Source organism: Labrus bergylta, chromosome 4 (genome assembly GCF_963930695.1).
Source record: "Labrus bergylta chromosome 4, fLabBer1.1, whole genome shotgun sequence".
In the NCBI taxonomy this organism is placed as follows: domain Eukaryota; kingdom Metazoa; phylum Chordata; class Actinopteri; order Labriformes; family Labridae; genus Labrus; species Labrus bergylta.
The window spans coordinates 32,321,940-32,348,868 of record NC_089198.1 but is presented as its reverse complement, the minus strand read 5'-3'; the positions used below and the strand labels follow the sequence as shown (position 1 = coordinate 32,348,868).

Genomic DNA, 26,929 nt, shown 5'->3' with positions numbered 1-26,929 from the left:
CGTAGAAATTCTAAATTTTCACAAAAACCTGTGGTAGCTAAATGACTGAATTTATTCTGCTCCAGTAAAGATCTTAATGCTCTCTCTGTGTCTCTAGGTGAAGTCAACGTTTTACCTTCAGCTTCACCTTCCACAGTTTCATCCTTGTCATCCAGCGGAGAGTTGGTGAAGTCGTCCATTTCATCTTTAAATGGCATCCGAAGAGGCTTGTACTCTGGATCCTCATCCTCGCTGCAGATTTGAGGAGAACAGGCAAAGAATTCAACATTTTAGTGTCATGGTTTTGTTTACTAAACACACAGATCATTTGTAGATGAATGACTTACTTGTATAATAAAAATAAAAGGCAAAAAGCAACTGAAGTAAAAGTTAGTTAGTAGTTAATTTTAGTCTGCAGCAACATGAAAAAACATTATTTAAACTAGGCAAAAATTGGCCTACAGATGCTTACAATCATGTCTTTAGAAAGAAAAAACAAACATAAGGTGTTTGTTTTTAAGACTACCACAGCGTTGACCACTACTCAATTGGGTTGAGATCAAAAAATTAAAAAACAAAGCAACTGAAAAGGTATGAAAATGTGTTTAAGCACAGACTGATACAAACAGAGAGAGAAGAGGAGGCGTAGAGGAGCTACTCTCTTACCCCTCAACACCATCTGCCATCATGTCAGAGCCCCTCTGCTCAGCGGCGATAGCCTTGGCGTCTGGCATGCCCACCCGCTCCAAGAAACATAGGGCGGGGTCAGCTCTCATCGAGTTGTACTTCTCATATCCTAAAGAGGAAGACAAAGATCCATTTCTAGAGGTATAGAGGCGTTACAGTGAATTTCAATCAGAAACAAGTCCAGATACATTCAGGGAACATCATGGTTATGAGTTAACCAATGACACACACACACACTCATATCCAGAAGGTGAACTTTTACAAAAGAAGTTCAACTTCTTTCTGGCTCACTACTTGACAGACATTAGGCTACACCATTCACTTTAACACACACACACTTCTTATATTAAAAGAGGGAGTAGATAAAAACAGCAGCAGAAGGGCAGACCCCGGGAGCCAGCTGCTGACAATACAGACAGCCTGTGTGTGTGTCTGTGTGTGAATGCGAACACTTGCCTCTGCTCTATGTGTGTGTGCTAATCCAAGAGCGCCTGCAGGTGCTCATTTGTTTCAGAGAGAGAGAAAGGAGCAGAGTAGGAGAGAGAGAAGAAGGTGTTTGTGTCATAGCATCTTTGAAAGTAAGCTAGCAGTTGTGAGAAACTGTGTGTGTGTGTGCATGCATTGCAGGCATGCGTGTGTTTGTCCGTTAGGATCATTCAAGCAGAACAGATTAGAATGTGCAGATCCTACTGAGACACATCAGGACCGAAGGGGGGAGGGGTAGAAGAATTGAGAGGAGCAGGTGGGATGAGGGGAAAAAAGGAAAAGCTGAGAAGAGAGTGGAGATGGGAAGGAAGAAAAAAAGAGGAGAACTGAAGGGGTCATCATAACAGAAATGCACCACCACTTCAACCTTTCATTCTCACTCAAAGCCGTGGCTTTATGTGTGCGTTAGTCCCCCAGTGGGCCTCGCTTGTAATTGAGGATTATGATTAACTGTGGGTGAGCCCTTTTGTATTCCTGTATATATGTGTGTGTGTCCTAATTGAACCACAGAGTGTAGCAGTGATGGAAAAATTATGACAATTACGGCATATTAATATAAACGAGGATCTGAATATCCAGAACACTCAGCCTCATCGGCCTGTCACCGGGAGACACATTTAGCAGCCCGAGGTAGGTCAATAATGACCCAAACTAAAATAATGAAACGGGGAGTAAATATTTTAAATATCACATTTTAGATGATCTTTGATGTGCAACACTGACACCTGTATCCCACCGTAACACAGATGCTAACACACAGGCAGAGGTAAAGACAGCCATCAATCACACTGTGTAGCACAGGAGTCTGCCAGCTGTGTATCACTATCCCCATAGCAACACCAATCACCTATTGGCAGTGCAAGTGGGTGGGATCTGTTTGGATGATCCAGATCAATGTTATTGCCCTTGAAGATTACTAGGAAGGAAGACACTGGATTTTGTGAGTGTCTGAAGGTGTAGACTAATATCTGTGCTTTTTATTTGCATTCATTATGTTTTGTGTTAGATTTTTGGAAGATGTGGATCCACTTATACATGGAGTGGTAAGGGCTGACAGTGTGTGTTTCTTACCGTGTTTGAAGACACCAATGAGCAGGGATTTGTCAGCCTCGCTGTCCCACCAGTCAGCTGGGACCTCAGCATGAAACGGCTGTGGTATCCAGATGTCCAGCTCACTGTGCAGAGTAAAATCATTGATGATTAAACTGAACTGTCAGATGCCAACCACAGATAAAACAAATATTTACAACAGTGAGTATCAATATTTAAAGAAGCCTTCATTACTGCAAACATTAAAACAAAGTTTTATTGGGAGGATGAGACTTGAAAAGGGAATTTTGTTTAACACTAATGACTTCCAGATTTAAAATTAGTATTCATTTCAACCCAAATCTTCTGAAAAGTACAACTTGTTTTCCTCTCAAAGCAGGTGGAAAATGGTAAAACAGGAAATGAAAAGAGCCAGGATTAAAACAGCAGAATAGGAGTAGCAATGAACGATCATAAAAATCCAAGCCTATGCATGACTACATGAAAACCCTTGTGCTACAAAACTGTAACCAAGGCGTAAGGGTGCTGACAGAAAAGATCCAAAATCCAAGTCGGGGAGAGAAATCACTGATTGGCTCTTAGTGAAGAGAAGTCTGCTCTCATGTAACGTCAGTATCGTCTCCTTATCTTTGGACATTTTCTTAAGTCGAGACTATTATAAACGCATTCCTCAGAAAAATTAAAACTGCTGTTTTCATATCCTCGAGTTATCAGTAGGCTGCTATCAGTTTGGTGTGAACAGCGGCAGATAAAATACGACACAGCAGACGTGTTTTGTCCCAGCTTGTTCTCTTATGTCAGTTTGGTGAGTACCAGCCCTCATGGGCATCATCAGACTATGAATCATGACGATGTACTAGACATTTTTTAATGCAATGAAAAAAAGTCTCCCTTTAAAAAAAGGACAAAAGACAAATTGATGCACACAAATACCCCAGAATACAAGATATAGTGTGTCCTTTGAGGAGACCCCAAACCTACAAAACAGCTTATGATACGAGTCCTTTCTTCAATGATACAATCAGAAGACTTCCTGACATGACATGTTGCTAATATAAAGTCTCTTGTTTTGTCAGTGTGCACGGTACACATGGATGTGTGAGCACACCATAAGTAAGGTAACACCTCAGCCTTATTTTCAACCAAGGAAAACCTTGATATCCACCCTTAACTGGCAATTGTAATGAGTTAGGGCTGGGCAATATATCAAGTTTTTAAGATATACCGATATATTTGCAAACAAGATATTGGGTAAGACAATATGGTTAATATGGATATAGTTTATGTTGCATTAAAATAACGTTACAGAGGTGCCAGGTCACCTTTTCCTCATCTCACTGATGATGACTGACTGTCTGTCCCTCTTAACCCTGCTCCTCCTCTCTCTCTCTCTCTCTTTTATTGTATTTAAGGAACATTTTTATTTTAGAATATTACTTTTTAAATTCACAAACAGGTAGTTTATTTTCCATGTGTTTCACTGTTAATAATATACATATCGATATATATTGAGTATCGCCATTCAGCTAAACAATATCAAGATATGAGTTTTGGTCCATATCATCTAGCCTTCTTCATCTAATCTTATATAAACACACAACATTAAAAATAACTATGTGTAAGGTTTTTTCTCCTATGTTGGGGCATCCACCATAATCTCCAATAAGTGAAGCAAGTAGTAGAAAACGCTGTTACCAGCTAGTTACAGAGAGAAAGACTATAGAACAATACACAATGGAAGCAGGAGACACAGGGTGACAGGAGGAGAGAAGAAACCAGGGAAACCGTCCCTTATCTCTGCAAACAGCAGCATGCCCAGCCTTGGCAACACACATATGCACGTGCACGCCAAGACTGGCACGCTAAATCCCCCTGGCATATGTTGGCGCGATTGCAACCCGTATGCTCACGTCTGGCATGCGTTGATACACACGCGCACATATACACAGGGGTCTGTCACAGTAGCCATTGAGAGGGGGAGGGAGTGACAGAGATCAGCATGAAGTGCACGTGCTCCACATTATAAATGCATTCACATCTGGGTGAAAGGATGATGAGAGGGGGAGGGGACTTGAGGAGAGACTGGAGTGCACTGCAGAGACAAGGAGAGGTGGACAGATGGCAAAAAAAAAGTGTGGCAGAGGAAAAGACGGAGGAAGGGGGAAGTAGTTGTCAGAATGACATGAAGACCAGTCAAGTAAACAAACTGCTAACCTTGTTATTAACGATAAAATTAAAAAAGACATTATGCAAAACACTCAACAGCAGCAGCTTGAAAAAAAAGTTTTAAAAAATAAAACAAACTGCTCTATTTATTTACATATTTTCCCCTGAGGCAAGAACTGTGTTCACTACGTTTCAGAATTAAAAGAGCCATGCCAAAGAGGCCACTAGAACGGACAGAAATACACATTAGTAATAATTCATCACCTCCCTCAGCTCACTTTATGATGAATTCAGCACGAGAGTCTTTCTATCGACTGTAAACACTTATTATAATAATCATACATTTTAAATAAATCTCAACATGCTGATTTTAGATCAACATGAAAGCTTCCTCGTCTGTTTTGTAAACTCTGAGGATTTGGTTATTTAGTGAAAGACCTCTAAAACTAACCTGGAGTCAGCTCCTTCCAGTATCCGCTCCGCTTGGTCCCCTATTACTTCCTGTCGCAGATAATACAGCATCCTTACCCTCAGCAACACCCTGAAAGAACAAAGAAAATGTTAGTCAAATTGCCCTTAGGTACAGTAGATTTTTCATTTAGATCATATATTGCATTGGAAAACATAATTGACACATAAACATAAAGAATTGAATTGAATTGAATAATGGATACTGACATAATATCCGAGCACCCAAAATCACATGTGCAAATTGTTGTTTTGACCAGCAGTGCAAAAACCAGGATTATTATACATGAGCTACACGCGTTACATCGTCGAGGATTTATATAATGTTGATGATAAACTTACTGTTACAACTCTGAAGAACACTATTATTGGGAACACATTTGAAATGTGTCACATTTCTGTTGTAAAGTATACATCCAAACATTTTTATTTTACCAGATCACAACAGGGTGCACTTTAAAAGTACAAAGTTTGGTACCCTAACCCAACTCCATTCTTCTGAAGAACTTCAAAGAAACATCACATGGTGTTTAATTGCAAAGAAATTTGGGACCGGTTTTCTGCTCTATACAAAAAAGTAAAATCTAAAACCATATATTCCTTCAATGGGGTGGAGTTAAAACCAATCTCAGTGGTCTACTCTGGATATATTTTACAGATGTTCCATGTGAATAAATATTCTTTCACCATCCCCATGAGAAAAGTAGTCACGTCATGGCTCAAGGAAGAGGGCAGGACTGGTTCTCCTGACATTGGGACTTGATGTTTATAACGATGTTTGGAGCCAAAGACATTGTAGGAAAGGTGGGGAAGGGAAGGGGAGATGGACGGGAGGAGCAAAGGAGAAAACAATTCAAAGGACGGAGCTGTGATGAAAGAGAGGGAGCATAAAGTTTGGAGAGACAATTGAGAGAGAAGGGAGAGGGTATAAAGACAGTCATTTGCAACTCATTCCACAGTGTGTTTCGGCCTCAATGGCAACACAAGTTGCTGTGTGTGTGTGTGTGTGTGTGTGTGTGTGTGTGTGTGTGTGTGTGGGTTGTTGGCAGGCAGTGTGTGCTCATCCATCAATGTGCCAGGCCTGATTAGCCACACAACACTGTGCTCTAGCCTAGCAGATGGCACCACATAATCACCCCCAAAAGTGTGTGTGCGTGTGTGCACTTGTGTTTGTGTGTCTCTCACCCACTTCCAACAGGTCTGCCTGCCTAGCACCTGGGTTGGCACACAGCCACCCCCCCCCCCCCCCCCCCCCACACACACACACACACAAACTTCCTACTGAAGAAGTTAAAATCTTGGAATTGAATGAGCAGGGCAAAGATGCATATCTCTCTGACAACAGGAGGGAGAGAGGGAGAGAGAGAGAGAACTGACCATAGAGTAAACAAGATTGTGTGTGTGTGTGTGTGTGTGTGTGTGTGTGTGTGTGTGTGTGTGACACGTTCCACTTGAATGTATGTTCTGGTTTTAACATGAACACATGTTTAAAAAGAGATATTTTCATTAATGGCCCTTTAAAAAGCAATTACTTTTCAGCTCCATACCATGTTGTTTCTTTGGAGTTTGTGTGTGCGTGTGTATGTGTGTGAGTGTATGTGTGCATGAGTGTAGAGAAAGCCTACTTGTTACAGTGATGTTTCAGGTGTCTCTTGTAGCTATCCTCTTGCAGTAAGTGGTCAGGGTTGCAGCTGGCAAGCCAATCAGCTCGTGGAGTCTGTGGAGGCGGGGCCGGCAACTTGCCCTTCTTGCCCTTCCTGCCGCGAGGGACTGGGGTAGAGAGACCTGGAGAGAGAGAGGGACTGAGTGAGGATACAGTATGGTGCAACGGTAATCGGCTTCTACAAAATGACAACCTGGACAAATTTATCAAGCATTTTTAGCTTTTTAAAGAAAAAAAAAAAAAACTTTTCCAATAAAAAATAGATTTAACATTCCAGGCTCTCTATAGACCACCCCTGACATTTTGTTCTGAGTTGCCCTTTTCGACATGACCCTGAAAGAGAGATTTTCCTTGTTTGATGGGAACTGGGGATCAGAGGAAGCATGATATGACATAAAATCATCATCAGATCATGACAGCTTGTGTCTTCATGTCAATGTTTCATGTAACTTTACATTCTTACAGTATAAACTAGATACAGGGAAAAAATACTGACGATCAGAAGAGCGTATGAAGCAGCTTCATTATGTGTACAAGGTTCCCATCCTATCTCATATAACCATCATATCACTGCCCACTCCCTCGTGGTGAATAATACCTGCTGTGTTTAAACACTGGCTCACCCTGTCTTCTTGTAGAAATTGCTAAAAGGAGCAGCCTGGACAGAGAGAGGCCAAATACTCTGTTGTTTGCGTTCAAGACATGCAGCTGAAGTTTTTCAGGAAATCTTATAGACAAATATCAAAATTTTTAATTGTGTGAATGTGGCTGAAGTAAGTCAGCACCGGCTAGGATTAGGACCAAGCATCAAACCCGAAGAGCCTGAAATGTATCAGAAAATGTCAAAAACCCTCAGGTAGAATAAATGTATGGTCAGATTAAAATCCTGCTCATTAAAATCAAAGTCAGTGTTTCATTTTGGTGATGTTCTTGTGTTGCTTCTCTTTTTAATTACAGAGTTTACATTTCTCTTAAGGGAAGTTTGTTCTTATATCAGTCGGCTGGTACTAAAAGGAAAAAGTAGCAGAAATGATGAATCACTATAAAACCTACCAGGATGTGATTCATGAGAAAGCACAAGTCAGGGACCCTGATCTGCTCAAGTGAAAGGGCTCCCAAACTACGACTCGATGATGTGTGTAGAGCAGTTATAGTTAACTCTTTAGGAACTAACTCACTTATACTTTAAAGCTACTACTGTATCAGATCTAGAACGATACTTAAAGTGGATACAATTATTTTTGGCAAAATATTCATTTAAACTTTTGCAACTTTATTCAATACAGAACCCAAAAAATGACCTAAAACAGAGCTTGAAAAGCAACTCTTTTTATTCAGTGATTTTAAAGGCAGTAGTTGTTGCAGCAGCAGACAGAATCAGGTTTTATTGTATGTAAGACACAAACTCTTACTATGTTTGTTGTGTAATATGTTATATATCGGGTGTTTTTTTACCTGAGTGGTTGGTCAGTGTCTTGGTGGTCCCGTCTTCACTCGGAGTGATCAGGTCCCAGATAAAGCTCTTGATATTCTCGTCACCACGGTAATGCAGCAGGCAGTAGGCCAGGAGGGCACGGCAGATGGTTTCCACATCACTCTCCTTTAGGGGGCGCTTGAAGCGTCCATGAGCGAGGATGTCACTCCACCTGCCCCAACTGAAGACAGACATAAGAGCAAAACAAAAAGGTAGACTGTGTTATTCTATACAGATTTACAGAGTGACTCCTTGTAGGTGGAGAAGTAACCAACACATTTTACAGTAAAACAATAAAAATCTATAAAGAAAACTGCTAGTGTTAGCACTTAGTAATAATAATAATAAAGTCTATTTAAATAGCGCTTTTCGCAGACAAAGGTCACAAAGTGCTTTACATCAACAAAAAACAACAACAGCACACATACAATAAAAGAAGAAAAAAAGAAAAAATTAGTACGTCATGGACGACATTATAAAATCCTGCTATAACCAGGAACAATAATTGGCACAATTGGCCGATTATCCATAGGACTATCTAAACATTAACATTTTTAATTGTATTTTAAAAGACTCAACAGAGTCAGAAAAGACATAGCGAGACAGGTAGAGAATTCCAGAGGATTGGTGCTATGGACTGAAACACACGAGTCTTAAAATATGTCAGCGGGACAGACAGTCTTGTTTTTAACGATCATTTTTTCAACTGATCTCAACTGAACCGTGTAAACCAGTCTTCCTCCGAGTGATTTCAGACACGGTAAAATGGTGGATGAGAGAGAGTGAGAGCGAGCTGAATGATGGGAAAAGACAACAGTGCGCTGAGCGGAGAGGACAGGCTCAGTCAGACAGTGTGTTTTTGTGTCCTACAGCCTCGGGCCACAAGACTAGACTGTTACAATAACAATGCTGACATCTCACTAGCACCACTGCCCTTTCTTACAAACGTGCACACAAACACACACAGACAGGCCAAGTCAGCCAGAAAAATGGACACGCTCATCTGATGATCACGTTGTGGTGAGGGTGTCAAGTTGCCTCCATGTGTGTAACATAGAAGTACGTGTGTGTGAGGTCTAAGTTAGAGTTGGGTATCTATATGTATAGTAAAAGAAAATGTGCTTTTTAATTTGAGTTTTGTTCTCTCTCAAAAATATTTGTTAGGTTTTTTGATTTATAAAAACACAAATTTGTGACTGACCCGTAGACGAGCAGGTTCTTCTCCACTCTGAAGCACTCAGATCGGGGGTACCCCTGGGCTTTGTCCTGGGGCCGCCGCGGTTTGGACGAAGGTTTACTCGGTTCGTCCTCGTCGCTTTCCAGCTCAGAGAACTCCATCATCTCATCCTCTTTGATGCTGCTGTAGTGCCGTGTCTGCTTTCTCACTCTCGGTGTGTCAATCACCAGCGTGTTCTGGGGGATGCATTCAAAGAAGTGGTCAGACGATTTATTTTTATTGGCAAAGCTATTTCTCCCCTCTGGATCGTTTTCTTTTTCATTCACAACCAACCTGGTGTCAATTACAGATGACCTGAAATTCATCAGCAACAATAAGCAAAGTACCTCCTGCTTTACTTTGCTCATTAAGTCCTTTCTTGTTCTGAAATATTTACACTTTGTGACTTCTTGGTCTGGTGTGCACCTTCTGTTCAGAACTGGTTGTGTGGATGTTTTTGCCCTGTGTTTCATTCCTTATGCAGAGAAAATTGCTGCCCGGTTCAAACACTAACTGGCATTAATTATGTTGTCTAATGAATTACATTTTTGCTCAATTAATTTGATTTTCCCCCCTTGCAATCCCATTAATATGCGCAAACAGGGCAGTAGTTAGTTCTACAATTATCACAGAGCGCTGCAGTCATTTCCATTTTGACATCACACAATAAGAACTCCCGGGGGAACGGCCCGTATTCATTGTAGTTCTGGATTATGTGTTCCAGTTGAGGGAGCTCCATAAGAGTAGCAGCAGCAGTGGATAAAAATAAGACAGGAGGGACAAAAATCCAAAATTTAAAAAGGTGAACAACAATGGAAATTGAGAGAGCAATAATATGTATACGGCCGCACTGTGTTTGTAAGAACGTGAATGAATTTGTTTCTGTGTGTGTGTGTGTGTGTGTGTGTGTGTGTGTGTGTGTGTGTGTGTGTGTGTGTGTGTGTGTGTGTGTGTGTGTGTGTGTGTGTGTGTGTGTGTGTGTGTGTGTGTAAGAGAGAGAGCGCGCACTAGCCTAAGTGATATCTCTGTACCCTCCAGGCATCTGCGCTCTGTTAAGTGGAGCTAAGCAGCTTACTCTCTCACGCTCAAACACACACACAAGAGCAGGGAAACATGGGTAATTAAAGGAAGAGAGGAGATTCCCAACTGTCAATTTTAATCTCTCTCTCTTTTTTTTTTTTTTTACTTCCCTCCTGATCTTCCAGTGTCTCTGTCAGTCTGTCTCGTTTTCCTCTTCCTAGCTCGTCTTGGTAGCGCTGACTAATAACCACAGCTCGTCCCCTGGTGTCCCCCCGGCCCGCCTCACAGAGAGGTGTGTGTGTTTAAGACATATAATGTGCATGTATTTGTAAACTCTATTTCCACAGCCACATTGTTTTAAGTATTGAAGTTGCGTGTGTGTGCGTGCGCGTGTGCGTGTGCGTGTGTGTGTGTGTGTGCGCGCCTATAGTACCCGTCCATTGATGGCATCCATGTCCAGCTCAGCCTTCTTGGCCCACTTCTGCCAGAAGTCTGGATCCTCCAAAGAAATGTCTGTTCGATTGCCCGTCGCAACAAAACTGGCCTGCAGACAAGGAATGGTGATGTTAAATGTTGGGCAGTCACACTTTTGTCAGAGAATAAATTCTTGCACAGTGAGTAGACTTCATCAGTGCATGAAGCTAGTGTGTACCTTAGCAAAGGTGGATCCCTTGCCCTCAGACTCTATGGTGATGGTGTGGGTTCTTCTCTGGAGGATCTGGTCAATATCTTCCTCACAGAATTTGGAGCCTTCATCTTCCTCGTCCATCAGAGCTCCATATGCCCCCTTTCTCAGAAGGTCCTCAACTTCTTTCTTTGACAGCGGCTGGACCTAGGGCAAAAACACACACGTATATATATAATATATATATATATATATATATAAAAAAAAAAAATCAGTTGCCCTGGTGATGTCATTTTTCTTACTCTAATCTTTGGGCCAATCGTAGGATAAGAGATTGCTTTATTAAAACTGATATTTGTGATGGTATTATTTGACTGCCTCAGACCATGGTATTTCCTGTACCCTCGCTTACTTTATTTCCTGTTTTGATATATACTGCGCCTGGCTGCCCAGGTGTCAAAACTGGGGATGCGTCATCCACTGCAATATCTTCACCTGTAGCAGCCATGTCTATACAGATGTAAGAGACGTAAGAGGCAGAGTGTCCTCAGCTTTTAAAAAGTGAAGTAGCGATTTATTTTACAGATCTGAATCCTTACATGTACCAATTTTCAACTGTGGGGATGTATAGTAACATGTGTGCATCACATGTTATAACCTAAGGTGTGGTAGACTGAGCAGACTCTCTTAACAGGAAATAGCAATGTGAAGTTATTGATGCAGAAATTGTAGTGTGTGTTTTGCATCTCACCCCACTGTTGGCATTCTCTCGTCCACTCATGCTCTGAAGGACAGCTTTGTCGAGCCCCAGCTTCAGACTGGCCTTGTCAAACATTTCCCTTTCGTAGCTGTTTCTTGTGATCAGTCGGTAGATCTTGACCGCTTTGGACTGGCCAATACGATGACACCGAGCTTGAGCCTGAAAAAGGGAGAAATTTGCACTTTGAGAAACATTGTTCTAGAGGTTTTTTCATACTCTTCTGTTTGGTCCACAGAAGTATATTCACTTGTAGATGTGAGGTTATAGCAAAAGCTTAATAATCTGGTCCAGTGATTTAGAGGGACGTTGAACTCCACAATTGCCATCCTGAAACTGGTACGGGCTCTTCAGTCGACTCCTGCAACAGTTCAATGCTGTAGCTAATCAAGTGTCTTCCACAAGCACATCTGTGGGCCAATATTTAAAAATGTCCAGCAGACTACTTTCTTACAGTTTCAAGTTATTTCACCAGGATCTTTAGAGCTTATTAACTCACAACCACTTCTGAAGTTCTGTGTTCATGCACTCATGTATTGTTTTCACTATCTGTACTGTTTGTTTCTATTTGTCTGTATCTGCCTAGCTCATGCCAATGTCCTGTAAATGTGTCTGTCTTGATGTGTCATGACTGTGGTTTATGTTTCATGTTCTGCAGAACAGGAACCTGCTGGAAACCAGTTTTTAAACTGAGTCAGGCCCGTTAAACTGTAACTTAATGTTACTTTTAAACTTTCCTGTATAATAAATGAAATGGAATGAATGAATGAATGAATTCATATATTGGAAAAACATTGATTTAAAACCTTAAACAGCGTTTCAGTGTATGAAGGGGTTTTGTCAATAACTGCAGGAAACAAAAAGACATACACACATGACTCAGTGAATCTATAGACAACACTGTAGTTAGTACCTGCAGGTCGTTCTGAGGGTTCCAGTCAGAGTCAAAGATGATGCACGTATCTGCTGCGGTCAGGTTGATGCCGAGTCCTCCGGCTCTTGTACACAGAAGGAAGACGAACCGGTCAGAGTCAGGTCTGGAGAACCGGTCGATAGCTGCCTGCCGCAGGTTTCCACGAACTCTGCCGTCTATACGTTCATAGGGATATCTGGATACAGGACAGAGTGAGAAAATAAATAAGTTAATTTCTGTGACATCATTTTGCCACCATTTCACTGAGAGATCTCCGTCTGTCTGTACATCAATTCAATGAAAAACATAATGACAGTTAAACTTACATTATATTTTATTTACAATTAAAGACAAACAGCTTTTAGTGATGAATATATATTAACAATTTCATGAAAAATAAGTTACATTTACTAGCTTTAGTTGTCATTAAAGGTCTGGGATCTGATCAGGAAGTCCTTAAGCATGTGTTTATATTGTTGTTTGTCATTATTCTCACCGTTTCTGGATGAGGTAGTCCTCCAGAATATCTAAACAGCGGACCATCTGACTGAAAACCAGAACCCTGTGTCCGCCAGCCTTCAGTTTGGGCAGCAACTTGTCAATGAGAACCAGCTTGCCAGCAGCCTGGATCATCGCCTGGAGAGCCATATCGGGTAAGTCTGTCCTGCCTCCGTGGAAATCTCGGAACTCCTCTGCAATCTTCTCTTCGGCTCCTGGAGGAGGGAAGAAAATAAATCCATCAGAAAACAAATTTAAAAAAGGATTAATTGGTAAACAATTGGGTTTGGTTTGTAGACTCTGTATGCATTCATTCAGAGTTTGTGTTAATACCAGTTATGAGGTAGGGGTGGTTGCAGCATTTCCTCAGCTCCATCATGGTGTTGAGGAGGTTGGGGACATTGGACCCTCCGCCGCCGCCACCTCCCCCAACCCCTCCTTTGGACAGGAAGGTGAAGTTCTTCTCCAAGATGGCCCGATAGTATTTCTTCTGAATGTTGGTCAGCTCCACCTACCAGGTACAAGAACCAAAACAGTTCATTTTGCTTGTCATGACTTTTTACATTACTTAATGATAATGCCAGTTTAGTGTGCCTTTGTTTATAAAAGAGTTATGACATGTTCGACGAGCCCTCCGCCCTACCTCAATGATGGTCTCCTCTTTAGGGGCCAAGTTCTTCTCCACGTCCTCCTTCAGTCTTCTCAACATCATGGGCTTCAGAATGGCCTGCAGCTTCTGAACCTGTGACAGTCCCAACATAATGTTGTTATTCAGTGGGGAATGAATGGACCCTACGGGGAAGCTTAAAATCGGATGACACTCCCAGTCCTCCTCCTCACCTGTTCTTCAGTCTTAAGGTCTCCAAACTCAGTCATGAATGTTAGTTCGGATGGGAATCGTTCAGGCTCCAGGAAGTTGAGTAAACTAAAAAGCTCCTCGACAGTGTTCTGGAGGGGAGTTCCTGTCAACAGGACTTTGTGCTCCTGGAGGGGGAAGAGATTGAAAAGAGAATTTTAGTGTTCTGAAAATGGAAGAATTGCTTCATTAGATATTTAGGACACGATCTCCTAAATGTAAAACAGGAGGGATTGTTTTAACTCGTAAAAAGTTTAAACCAAACCTTAGAAGAACTTACTAAACCCTGCTAGAAGAAAATATGTTTTACCAACACATACCCTTACTGCCCACTAAGAGATAGCAAACACCTGCCAAAACAGTACTGAACACCATCTAAGACCTTGAGGTCCAAAAGTAAAGGTTGCAGTGCTGGTTACTCAGATTTTGTTTTTGTACATTTACATTGATTACAATTTGCCGTTGCAGAAGTAGGGAACAGCGGGAGCTCTACATACACACACAGTCAGACATGCAGAAACACACACTGCCTCGCCCAAGCAGATACCCTAACGCCTCTGTTACTACCTCGGAGGATGGTACAGAGGCGGGATCACTTTGTTCCCCCATTATGCCTCCACAACATTCAGATGATGCTTCCCTTATCCAGCACTCACCATGTCCATCATTTTGAGTCCTTCCAGTAGTTTGCAGTTTCTGTTTTTGAGGCGGTGGGCCTCGTCGATCACCACACAGCGCCACGGCACGCTGCGCAGCTCGGGACAGTCGGTCAGAATCATCTCGAACGTTGTTATCAACGCATGGAACCGGTACGCTCCCTTTATTATCTTGCCCTAAAGAAAGGAGAGAGAGAGAGACAGAGAGAGAGGAAACGTATAAATTAAAAGGTCTAAAAGAATGGTAAAACATTTTGTTGTCACTCATCTTTACCTGTGGATAAGGGAGGGAAACCCTGAAAGCTTTGTCTAAACAGCTCAGTCAAATAAAGGGTTACCATACAGATAGACTTAAAAGACCCATCATCATCCACAGTGTCATGGTGTATTAGCTTTAATAAATGGTGGATTTCATTGTATTTTCTACTAACACAGAAACTTTGAACTTGAACATGAACTACACTTCTGTTTGTCCCTTTTTTATTTAAGCAGGTTGGTACCATTGAGATTAAAAACCTCTTTTTCAAGGGAGACCTGGCCAAGACAGGCAGCAGAAAAAACACAAAGTTACAGACGGAAATACAAAGAGAGACAAAGTATAATTTACAAAACCTTAAAATAGAACCATCTATGAGTCATATCTGGGAATCAGCTAAAACATGGACATCCTATAGAATCTGCATGTAGTGAAGCAGGCGGTGTAGTAGAAATGGACACAGCAACATTATTGACCTTGAGCATCACCTCAGGCTAGATTAGGAACAAGGGGCTTGTAAGAACTCTGCTTTTGCAGCTTATTTTCTTCTGCGCTTACTGTGTGTGTGTGTGTGTGTGTGTGTGTGTGTGGGGGGAATACACAGAGATGTTAGCAGCATAGCACAATGAGAGCTTACGATATATGGCTTATAGCTTGAGGACTGTAAAGAGCTTACACAGCAGACGACCCCTGTCCATCCTCAGCTGGTTTAAAGAATTCCCCTGGCTGAGGAGGTGTTCAGATTTGCTGACTATCTCACACAACAGCATTTCATTTCTTCGATCAACTGAACAACTTCATCCCTCTCCCTCTCATACAGACCTGCTAAGACCCTCTGCTGAGGACACATCACACCCTTTTTCTGTTCCTGAATCTAATCTTCACTTAAGAAGACGATTGTACAATTAATGTTGGGCTGCCATCTAGGCTGCAGAAAGACTTATTACATTTTGATGCATGTGTTTAGCCGATCAAACATTTAACTGGGTGTTTTGTATCAAATGCAAGTTCATTTAGAAAGCATGGATAGGTTACTGTCCAGTTGGCAAATTATTAAAAGTTTGGCATTGCTACTGGTTTGATCAAGATCAAAAACAAATAGACACATAAACAGCTTTGTTGGATTACACCATCTTTTAAAACTCATCATCAGCACTGATGTGTTGTTTGTCTCCGAGGATGGAAAAAGGTTCAACTGAAAGTCTTTCTGTGATTTTTCACACTTAAATGTAATAGAAATCAAGTATATCCTCTGAAAATAACTCTGTGAGTCATGACTGTCTACAATGGATGTAACACCCGAGTCCCACTGTCTGTGATGTTTTCACAGTCCTATCTTCAGTTTGTTTACATCGCCCGGACGGCTGGCTGACTCCTCTCCTCGTGTATAAAAGTTGTTTAATTGAGGGACTAGAGAAAAGAAGAATAACATACTGTACTCACTGCTTAACTGTGTTTCTAGATCACGATCATTTCAGGTAAATTTACATGCAGTGTGAAGATACCAGCATAATAAAGATCACTAGCATTAGCATGCTAACACAACAATGCAGCATGAGTTGTTTTGGTTTCATGCTGGTGACAGGCACAGATGAAGCAAGCCCCGTTTCATCGTATTTACCTGTGCATCTCTGTAGTACATCTCGTAGGCCTGGATGGTCTTGCGGCTGGCCTGGCTGCCGTGGTAGACCACCGCGTTGAGCTCCGTCCAGGTCCTGAACTCCCTCTCCCAGTTTGGGATGGTGGAGAGCGGGGCAATGACGAGGAATGGCCCCTCGAGGCCCTTCATGTAAATCTCATAGAGGAATGTGATAGACTGGATGGTCTTTCCCAGACCCATCTCATCAGCCAAAATACAGTTACGTCTGTGGAGGACGGATGATGTAACCAGAGTTAACACACAGATTCCAGTCTCACACGACCTGTAAAGAGCCCACTGCCCACAGACCAAGTACATAGAACTACTCTAACATAAACTGCTGTGACCCTGATATTGAATTTCATGACTTCTGTATAAATAAGTAGATCCACCTGATGACTTAAAAGATATTTACTGTTACACAGGGGCGGCCGTTAGTGATGTAAGAGGAAATGAGAGAAATGTTGGGAAACACTCGATTGAAATTCCTTAAAAGCAACTGATAAGTGTCAATATCACCCCTGAATGAAGATGGCTGTGTAACGCTCCTACTGTAATAAGAGTTTATGTTTCATGCAGGGATGATACATTTGGAAAAGATTAATCCACACTGCACTACAGTGCCGATCACAACTATTAAGAGAAGCTCTTCCATGTGGATAGGCTGGCAGCAGCATTTGGGCGTCATAGAAAAATAAGTACTCGGTGACTTACGAGTTGTACCAGTTGAAGGTTAGCCAGTTGAGGCCTTCTAGCTGGTATTCCCTGAGTGCGTTTCCGTTTCTGTAATCCCTGGAACCCTCCAACTTTTTCCAGTCGGCCACAGGAGGCCGATCCTACGCAAACACAAGATGATGTTTAAACATTTTTACACGGATCAATCCTGATGTCATTTGTAAGGGATGATGTTTGCACTGGGTTTAATGTCTCCATAAAGCACCGGGACACTTAAATCATCTCATCGAGTTGGAATGTTTTTGTCATTTACGTTCAAGCTCGTTGTCACAAAGGCTTTAGTGTCTAGACAGCAAGGACTTTTTAAAACAAGTATTCAAATGGAGTTCAATATTTAGAATCATTGAAAAATAAGGTGTCCCTATAAAGCAATATAAAGTGTGAAGCAGAGTTTACTGTATCCTTAATGCATGAGATGCAAGAAGTTTACCATCATTCTTCTGCACACAAATTTGCCAATTCATCACAGGTAAAGAGTGCTGTGGAAATGCAGGAAACAATGGCCCGACATCCAGTATATTTAAGTTCTTTATAAAGAAGTGCCAGGGACTAAAGTTTAGGTTAATGACATGGTTCTTAAGGAGAAACAGTAGGAAGCAGTTAAATGAATGAAGACCAGGGGGGAAGGACCTCAGCCAGTCAGCTGCTTCTGTTAAGCATTAAACATACTGTTAGTGGTTTGGCCTGGCCACAAGAGCAGGGTGTGTGTGTGTGTGTGTGTGTGTGTGTGTGTGTGTGTGTGTGTGTGTGTGTGAGACCACAAGAACATGGCCCTGTGGAGAGCAGTTAAGGGATCTTTAAATCTGAAGGGGGAAGATGCAGGCGGCAGGCCAACACACACAAACCAAACATGCAACCGCCTCCTGGGAGGAGGAGGCTGGTGGACAGGTTTCATCCCCCAAACCGTCATAGAGTCACACACACACACAAACCAAGAGCTACTTACCATTTTTTTAGTGTTCGGTGTGCGTGCTGCAATGCCTTCATATTCCTCTATTTTTGATTGGTCAATGTCAGCCTTTAGCTCCCAGGTTGAGTCCTCGTAAGGCAGACTGCACCATTTCACCAAATATAAGGTCACCATCTGGACACAAAAAAAAAAAAAAATGCAACAGGAGAGATTTTGGTGAGTGTGTGTGTGCGTGTGCGTGTGGAGAAAGCATGAGGCTGAAACCATAAAAGATGACAGGAAGAGATCAAAGCACCTCTCCGTTTTCATCTGTGCTCTCTGAAACGTCCAGGACACGGTCCACCTCCACATAGTCCGGGTTAAAAGGCTCGTCGTCCATCTGGGGAGGGAGCAAGTGCTGTTTAGTTGTTAGGAGTATAAAGACAACTCTAAAATATGGAGGCCTTGAGCTTGACTTGAGGCACGATGATTTCTATTCAGTGGAAGGAATGTTTGCCTTTATGAAGTCTAATATTTCTGCTAAGTTATATGTAGCAGCTTTTGAACTTTCTGGAGTTCTTATGTGTTTTCATGAAGTGTCTGTGTTTAGGATCTTTTCAGAGTGATTTTGTAAATATGAATAAAATGTCACAAACATACTCGTACATCATCATCTAACTGCAGGAGGAAAAAAACACAATCTGATTCATCTACAAGTGAAATGTTTGTGTTCCTCCCTCAACTTTGAAGCGGTGAAGGCTTACCTCAGTTATGAAGTTGTTAAGTTGTTGCTTGGCCCTAAACCTCTTGATCTTCTGATGTATTCTCTTGTCCTTCTCCAGCTCCTCCAGGTCTGCCCAGCGACAGTGAAGGTACGAACTGAAACACAAAAAGAATCTCATCACTCAAAAAGATAAAAAAAAGGAAAACTGGAATGCTCGTCTTATAAATACAGGTTGGGGGGGGGGGGGGGGGGGGGGTAAACTGTCCTGTGCCCAAGCACGTTTGACCCCCAAAGTCTAGTTTGTGTGAGTCGTGCAAGTTCTCCTTACCGTGCTCCTTCCCGTTTGGAAGAAGTGCGTTTCAGGACACTACGGTTGCTCATGCACGAGAACGGGCACAGGAACACAATGTGTACATGCCGTATAATCTATGTGAAAATCCTTTTTTAACAATGGTGGTGATGCAGAGGTCGAGTGTTTACTCAAAATGTGGGCAGACATGAATATTCAGAGTCCTATACCTGACCAAAACAACCCTTATCAAGAGCTCACTTACCGATTTAAACAATGAGGTGGGGAGCCTTTAAAAATGGCCATGTAGCTGTTTGCATGCCAAGTCATGCCAGGTTCCTCTTTTTAAGAGGAACCTGTTGACTTAAAACTTAAGGTTTATCGTTCATGATTTAGTCATTTGAGATTGTAGCATCACATTTGTTTGCATCGTTAGTCAATGATTTTAATGTGTTTGTCCAAACTGTATGTGTGCCAGGTGTGTTAAGTGACTTTACTAATGACACATCTGTGGTGTGTGCAGGTTGAAAGTAACTAAGTTTTAAGTTTGTGAAATACAAAGGAAAGGAAAAAAAAAAGTTACTCACAAGCCCTTGAACTTGACGTAGAACTCCTCAACCTCTAATTCTTCCCCCTGCTCCGGCTAAAAAGGAAAACGCAAGGTTAATAAATGCATCAATGAGCAGTCTCTTAGTCATTCGACCACATGCATTATGTCATAGTTATAATACATGTGGTGAAGAGAGAGCTAGCATATGAACTCTGATCATCCTTCCACAGAAAGCATTCTAATAATTGTGTAGATTATTTCTTTGCCAGTCTTTCAACCGTTTGTTTTTTTGGGATTCAAAATACGAGTATGAATAAGTCGAGGTTAATATGTTTGAATTGCACTGAAGGGTTTCAGAGGAAGTACAACTTTTCAACTTCAAATCTAGAAATAAAAAAAAAGATTTTATACCGCATGCAAACGAAACATATCAAAAACAGGAGATCATTTAAATGCAGCCTCTCACTTCCATTCACCATTCTCTCTGTAACAAACACACACACACTCTGCCATGCTGCTACTACTACTACTACTGTAATGCCATGAATCATCAATCACACACACTGCCTGAGGAAATGAAAGCTTGGCGTCTGGCGTAGCTAACGTTGTGGTTTTGGCTGTTTGCCAAGCCTGGGGTCAACTCTGAATGGAGCTGTGAGTGTGTGTGTGTGTGTGTGTGTGTGTGTGTGTGTGTGTGTGTGTGTGTGTGTGTGTGTGTAGGTGGGGGGGTAACCCAGAGGCAGCTGGCTAGCAAAGGAAAGTTGGCTGGTGACTATGTGCGTGTGTTGGCTCAAGGATGAGCTTTCTTTAGACAATCCGTCTAAAACAAAGCTGGGCAGACACAAACACACACATTCAGATACACACAAAACCTCATGTACACTTAGAGCACCAAGCAAACACACACACTGAAATACAAGAACTCTTTTCTCCGCTTACACTCTGTCAGAGCTGTGTGTGTGTGTGTGTGTGTGTGTGTGTGTGTGTGTGTGTGTGTGTGTGTGTGTGTGTGTGTGTGTAATCTGCTTAGGCCAGCTGTGGTGCGGCTAATCAGATGACGTTAAACATGACTCGCGCTGCTGTGACCATGTGTTAGTGGTGATACATTCAGAGTGTGTCCCTGTGTCTCACCTGTTTCTTGGTGGTGCGCATGCTCATGATCTTCTCCACGACGGGCCCTTCAGCCTCAACTACGTCCTAAAAAGAAATGCGCACAGAACAGTTCAAGAGTTAAAGGCTCATCCACCAGACGTTGAATATTTACACACACACTTTCTAATTGGAAATATCTCAACAGGAAATTTTAACTTAAGGCCAAAAAAACAGAATTGTGATCAAATAACACATTTTAAAATCCAAATAAGTGAGAAAACAAAAGATTAAACATATTCATGTTGTGTCCAAAGCCTCTACCTTTTTATCCGGTATTAATCTTTGGCTTAACACACCAGGGTCTTATTTCAGAAAGCAGGCTCAACAAACTCTGAAGTGAATCCCGACCTCCGAGTTTATTGAGCTTCAAGCTGGAAACAGTTCAGCGGATCCTGATCAGCTGATTTCAGTTTCCTCTATCAACTCTGAGTAGCTCCAGCACCATGCAACATGACAATAAAACGCTGCCCTGATACAACCATTAACCACGGCAACATGTGACAGAAAGAGGTCCACATACTCTACCCCTCTGGAAGTTAGAAATCCTGATGGAGTCTGCGTCAGTTTGAATGGAGTCTATAAGTGCTCTTTAGTCACACTGACTTACAGGCTAATATTACATTGGTTGTGAAAACCAAAAAACCAGTGAGCTAAACAAACAGGATTTGGAAGCAGCTCAGAATGAAATATAAGAAATAGAGTTCAGACAAAAGGCTTAAAGGCTCATAGTGGTAGCACTTTACTTTAATCATAGTCCGTTTGAAATATTAAAGTAATTATCATTCAGTGGCTATTTCAATTAGTATTAGCTTAATCCTCAACACAATGCTTGTTTCACACACACCTATATCCTGTTTAGTTCATTAGTAAGGCCTCATTTAATTTACATCCCCCACCGATGTAAATGTAACGCCAACACATAATGCAGCCCCCTTCTATAGAGGCTTCTCCACTAAAGGACATGCCATGTTTGACAAACAGAATACAAAGAAACAATCTGAATTTTAAATCTCCACTAACTGGCAAGTGATACAGACTGAATAACAGAATGAGGAAATAAAACTGTGTTTCTGTCTCTGTAGGAGGGAGGAGAGGTAGAGAAGATAACCTTTTAGACCAGGTTAGGTGCACAGACTTGGTTGCCATAGTAACATTCTCAAACCTAAAGACGCTGGCTTGAGTTACTCCTCTTTCTCGGGTTTGAGAACTAACCCTTTTTGAAACGCAAAATCCAGAGTTTTCCATCGTTTCAGGGTCGACATACTACACTCTGAAATCAGGCCCTGGTGCTCTGGTGTGCTACGTCTCGCTTTCAACTTTGGTGGCAGGATTTCACCACAACATGCTTTCATGTCCTGCCATTATTAATTCAATGAAGGGGAAATGAATATAGGAAAATATTTAGAAACCAAATATATTTTTGTCTGACCACAAAGTTGTAACGCAAATCAAACATTTTGGGGAAATACTTGTTCAAATCCCGTCTAAACCCAATACAACTTTCCAGAATTAGGGACTGAATCTTGACATTTGTTTATTCCAAAGCACAATAAATATGAAAATAAACGTTAAAATCAATCCAAAGTATTTTTCCTTTTACAGTGATTTTGCAGCATCACTGCTGAGTTACTGCACACTCACATCTCAGCCACACATGAAGTGGCAGTTACGAGTGCAAAGTCAGATGGTAGACCAAGTCATGGCTTCTTTCTGTATTTTAAGCTCATTTAGGGTCAGACTCTGCCCACAAACTCTTATTAAAACTAAACAAATAACAGGAAGCTGTACTTGTTGTTGTGATGACGACGGTGACTTGGGTGCAGGTGAGTCATCTCCGCTGTCATCGACATCGGAAATTTTGAACTCCAGATCCTCAGTGTACCTCTTCCTCTTCACCTGACGGCTGGAACGACGTTTCTGTTGGACAAAAGGAGAAGACGGAACAGTAGCATCATTTGAGATCATCAGCTATAGTTTTGTCTCTTGCAGAAATTTCCAGATTATAATTTTGGAAAAGTCTTTCAACCATGTCCAAATCTTATCTTTAAAAAAAAAAAAAAAAAAGTAGAACAGAGGAAGTTGCTTCAGAAAATGGTTTCAGCAATAGATTAAGCATTGGGCGGTGTTATTCATAGTGACTGCTTGTTTGAATTGCTACACTGGAGGAGGCAAATATTAAGAATGCCAGAATTACATGTAAAAAAAAAGTAGCTTGTGGTGGATCCTGTGAACGTGGCAGGAAAGGCTTGACTGCTTTGTGTTACAACAAGGTTAGATTAGAACATTAAGAGACGGATACTTGCTCAACACCTTTTACCTCTATAAGCCCGGAGACACACTGCAAAGGTTTTACAGCTTCTGCTTTTCTTTTTTTGCTATGCAGAATCACATGGCGTGGCGATGGCGGTGAACACTATGTGAGGTATTTCAGATGCCTGGGAGTTGAACAAATAAAATGCTTTAAAACAGCTTTCCTTGTGTGGATCCCATACCTGCACACCATCATCATCCTCTTCTTCAGGAGCTGAAGGGGGAGGAGACTTCATCTCCACCTCATCACTGATTGATGACTCTCTCTTCCTTTTTGAATCCTTCTTAGCAGCGCTCGTCCCACCCTCGGTCTCAACCTTCTTACTGCTGTAGAAAAGAAAAAAAGAAAAACCTTAATATTCACAGAGGAAGAAAAAGCTGCTAAAACTAAAGACCATTAGTCACAAGAGTACCCCTTTTTACAGTTTACAGACTGTGAGGCATTGAGATGTGTGTGTGAGTTTAGAACTCGTATGTGTGCCTGGCTGTCCCAGGGCGGTCCCATATTTGATTTATCCATTTAGAAATCATTAGTGTGCCTCAGGCTCCGGCACACAGGGGGTTAATATGATGAAAGACTGGGAGGAGGTAGAGGGAGCGAGGGAGCCAGATAGAGAGATACAGGCATGGGCAGGAAGAGAGACACAGGGAGGAAGGGAGTGAGAGAGAGACAGGCAGACGGAGTGAGGGACAGAGAGAGAGGCCCCAGTGAGAACAGGGGGAGGGGTTGAAAGGCCCTCGGGCTTCCTCTAATCTCTGGCATGGAAAAGAAAGAGGAACTGACTCTCTCCAACAGCGTGTGCCTACACACACCATAGAGGAAGGCTGAGGGCCCTCTGCATCACAACTTTTACTTCAGAAAGCATCCACAATCATTGTACTACTATAGTTTGTAATCTGAATAATTCTATGAAAAGCAGCTTAAGTTTTCCTTTAAACATTTGGCAGTGATTAACTCTGCAGCTGAATCCTCAAAATGAGAAGTAGCAGAAGAGAATAAGAAATGTTTATCCAACGTATATCAAAGTAAGAAATCAGGAAAGGTCCCCGAGCTTAAAGGAAGAATGTGATTTTTTGATCCAGCAGATGTCGCCCTTGAGCACCAGCATGAAACCAAAACAACTTGCGCTGCATTGTTGTGTTAGCATGCTAATGCTAGTGATCTTTATTATGCTCATATCTTCACACTGCATGTAAATTTACCTGAAATGAGCGTGATCTAGAAACACAGTTAAGCAGTGACTACAGTATGTTATTCTTCTTTTCTCTAGTCCCTCAATTAAACAACTTTTATACTTGAGGTACGGCCGCCTGTCCGGGCGATGTAAACAAACTGAAGATATGACACTGACAACGTCACAGACAGCAGGACTCATTGTAGACAGTCATGACTCAGAGTTATTTTCAGAGGATAAACTTCATTTATTCAATGTTGACTAAACATTATTTCATGAGAAAGCATTCCATGTAAACAAAAAGGCACGTGTCACTTTCACCCACTATCACATGTATTCATCTTTCTCAGCGACTTCTGAGCGATCACAAATCCATCAAAGTCTCTTCAGCCCATGTGATCATTTCAATGATGATATTAGCTACTGTCTGTCAACACTGGTTTAAATAGTCAAATTGATCTATGGGAATATTTTTGCAAAGGACAAATTTTTCTTCAAGGTCCAGTCATTATTTTAATTACAAATCACCCTTGAAGTCATTTCATATACAGAGCCAGTCTAGACTGAACACTAACCACGCTGGCCTGTTTCATTTGAGTGATTTTACTCAGTTTGAGCATTTAAACCGATCATAGCAGAATGGGGGAAAGCCGACGTAGCTATAGATTAACTACTCTGCCACCGCCGCGTTTGTCACATTAGCCCTATTCAGAGCGCCAGTTCAAGGTGTGATACTCACACCTCTGTGGTGTTTCACCTTTAATATGAATGGATCAGTAATGTGGGGACAAAAGGCTCCCACCTCTGTGCTGCCATTGAAGGTAGTATCACAGGCCTTACAGGGGTGAGACAGGACCGTGGACAGTGGTGATTCTAGAGTCTGTGGGGGGCCCCAGGCAAGAAATAATTGGCGGCCCTACAACCTGCATTTATTCAATTTTGTCTGCCATTGTCCCAACATTTTTCCTGTTTCCTCTCCAATAGACTGATGATGATTCTTCATTTTTCTTGATTGACTTTCATTGAAAAACCTTTATTTCATCAGCGATAATGCACAGAACGCTTAGCAAGGCCGTGAGATTGAGTGCTGTCAGATGGGGCCCCCTTATGGAGGTTTCCTACTGTCATTGGACATTTTGGGCCACTGTTGTCGTTTAAAGTTTGTGAGCCCTAAGAGGCCCCCCTACAGGTCTGGGGCCTCAAGCAGTTGCCTACCATGCCTGCGGAGCCAGTGTGTGTGTGTGTGTGTGTGTGTGTGTGTGTGGCGCTCATGATATTTACATATGGTGCATTTGGATTGCCGGTACGCGACGCCAATCCACACACTGGGACATCAAAAGTATGCTGTTGTGTAGGGCTGGTTAAACATATCTATTCAACAATGCATTGTAATTATTATTTTCCCAATTCAAAATCGATTCAGGGAAATCCTGAGATCGATTTTTTTTTCATTGTCATGACATCCTTCTCCACTGGGGGCGCTGTGAATTCAGGTCAGGGACATTATCGCATTATTAAAGAATAATGCAATGATAAAATACAAACAATGCAGACATTATTATGTCAGAAGGTAATGTGTGTAGATACCTGGGTATTTCTCTCATCTACGATATTGAAGCATATTGATCAATATCAAATCGATATCGAATACCGACCCAAAGAATCAAAATGAATTTTGAGGTTGTGGACACCAACCAGCTCTACTGTTGTGGAATCGATATGAAAGTAAAAAGATGTCGGGACGGTGAAGCTTTGTTAAGGGACTGATGAGGATAGCTCCACCAGGTTTATTTACTTTACACCACTGCTTTCTTTAAAGTCTTTCTATGTGATTTTTCAAACTTAAATGTAGAAATCAAGTATATCCTCTGAAAATAACTCTGAGTAATGACTGTCTATAATGGGTGTAACACCCGAGTCCCACTGTCTGTGATGTTTTCAGAGTCCTATCTTCACTTTGTTTACATCGCCCGGACGGCCGGCTGACTCCTCCCCTCTTGTATAAAAGTTGTTTAATTGAGGGACTAGAGAAAAGAAGAATAACATACTGTACTCACTGCTTAACTGTGTTTCTAGATCACGATCATTTCAGGTAAATTTACATGCAGTGTGAAGATACGAGCATAATAAAGATCACTAGCATTAGCATGCTAACACAACAATGCAGCGTGAGTTGTTTTGGTTTCATGCTGGTGTTCAAAGGCAACATCTGCTGGATCAAAAAAATTGCATATAAAGCATTTAAATGCATGATAATGACCTAATAAAAAAGGGACAAAAGCTGGTAAAAAGTGGTCATGACAGCGCATGTGTCAACATTTCGTGCTGGTGTTTCGGTCACACCAGTATATAGGAAGCAGCCCACTTTAGATGGAAAAATAGGTATTGAAAGTGCATCTAGAAACAAGGCGTGTATATATATATATATATATACACACACACATACACACAAATATATATATGACGGGCACCAGGAGCTAACAGAACACACACCATGTCCGAGTGTTGTCCTCCGCAGTACCATATGCCTGGATACGTCTCTCTCCTACTCCGTGCCTATGTTTGCTCACTCACTCACTCACTCTCTCTCTCTCTCTCTCTCTCTCTCGCTCTGCGCATCTCTCCCTCCCCGCTCTCTCACTCACTTCCTCTCTCCCTACATCTCTCGCCCCCTCTCTGTCCCTTGGGCCCTTCTC

The 26,929-nt window shown here is 41.8% G+C and overlaps 1 protein-coding gene across 1 annotated transcript in view; it reads right to left on the bottom strand.

Annotated features, from left to right (window-relative positions):
* Window positions 1–26,929, bottom strand: part of chd7 (chromodomain helicase DNA binding protein 7) — a 66,198-nt gene that overhangs the window by 9,965 nt on the left and 29,304 nt on the right. The window contains exons 5-29 of the mRNA XM_020629090.3: window positions 23,241–23,385; window positions 22,537–22,665; window positions 20,728–20,793; window positions 19,634–19,689; window positions 18,798–18,912; window positions 18,350–18,433; window positions 18,091–18,228; window positions 17,124–17,245; window positions 16,392–16,635; window positions 14,515–14,691; window positions 13,843–13,986; window positions 13,646–13,744; window positions 13,336–13,513; window positions 13,001–13,217; window positions 12,505–12,700; window positions 11,586–11,753; window positions 10,862–11,041; window positions 10,643–10,753; window positions 9,175–9,386; window positions 7,955–8,154; window positions 6,462–6,621; window positions 4,820–4,909; window positions 2,224–2,327; window positions 646–775; window positions 116–231 (exon numbers count right to left, since the gene is read on the bottom strand). Coding sequence (XP_020484746.1) covers window positions 116–231; window positions 646–775; window positions 2,224–2,327; window positions 4,820–4,909; window positions 6,462–6,621; window positions 7,955–8,154; window positions 9,175–9,386; window positions 10,643–10,753; window positions 10,862–11,041; window positions 11,586–11,753; window positions 12,505–12,700; window positions 13,001–13,217; window positions 13,336–13,513; window positions 13,646–13,744; window positions 13,843–13,986; window positions 14,515–14,691; window positions 16,392–16,635; window positions 17,124–17,245; window positions 18,091–18,228; window positions 18,350–18,433; window positions 18,798–18,912; window positions 19,634–19,689; window positions 20,728–20,793; window positions 22,537–22,665; window positions 23,241–23,385 — 3,581 coding nt within the window. The remainder of the gene's footprint in view (window positions 1–115; window positions 232–645; window positions 776–2,223; window positions 2,328–4,819; window positions 4,910–6,461; window positions 6,622–7,954; window positions 8,155–9,174; window positions 9,387–10,642; window positions 10,754–10,861; window positions 11,042–11,585; window positions 11,754–12,504; window positions 12,701–13,000; window positions 13,218–13,335; window positions 13,514–13,645; window positions 13,745–13,842; window positions 13,987–14,514; window positions 14,692–16,391; window positions 16,636–17,123; window positions 17,246–18,090; window positions 18,229–18,349; window positions 18,434–18,797; window positions 18,913–19,633; window positions 19,690–20,727; window positions 20,794–22,536; window positions 22,666–23,240; window positions 23,386–26,929) is intronic.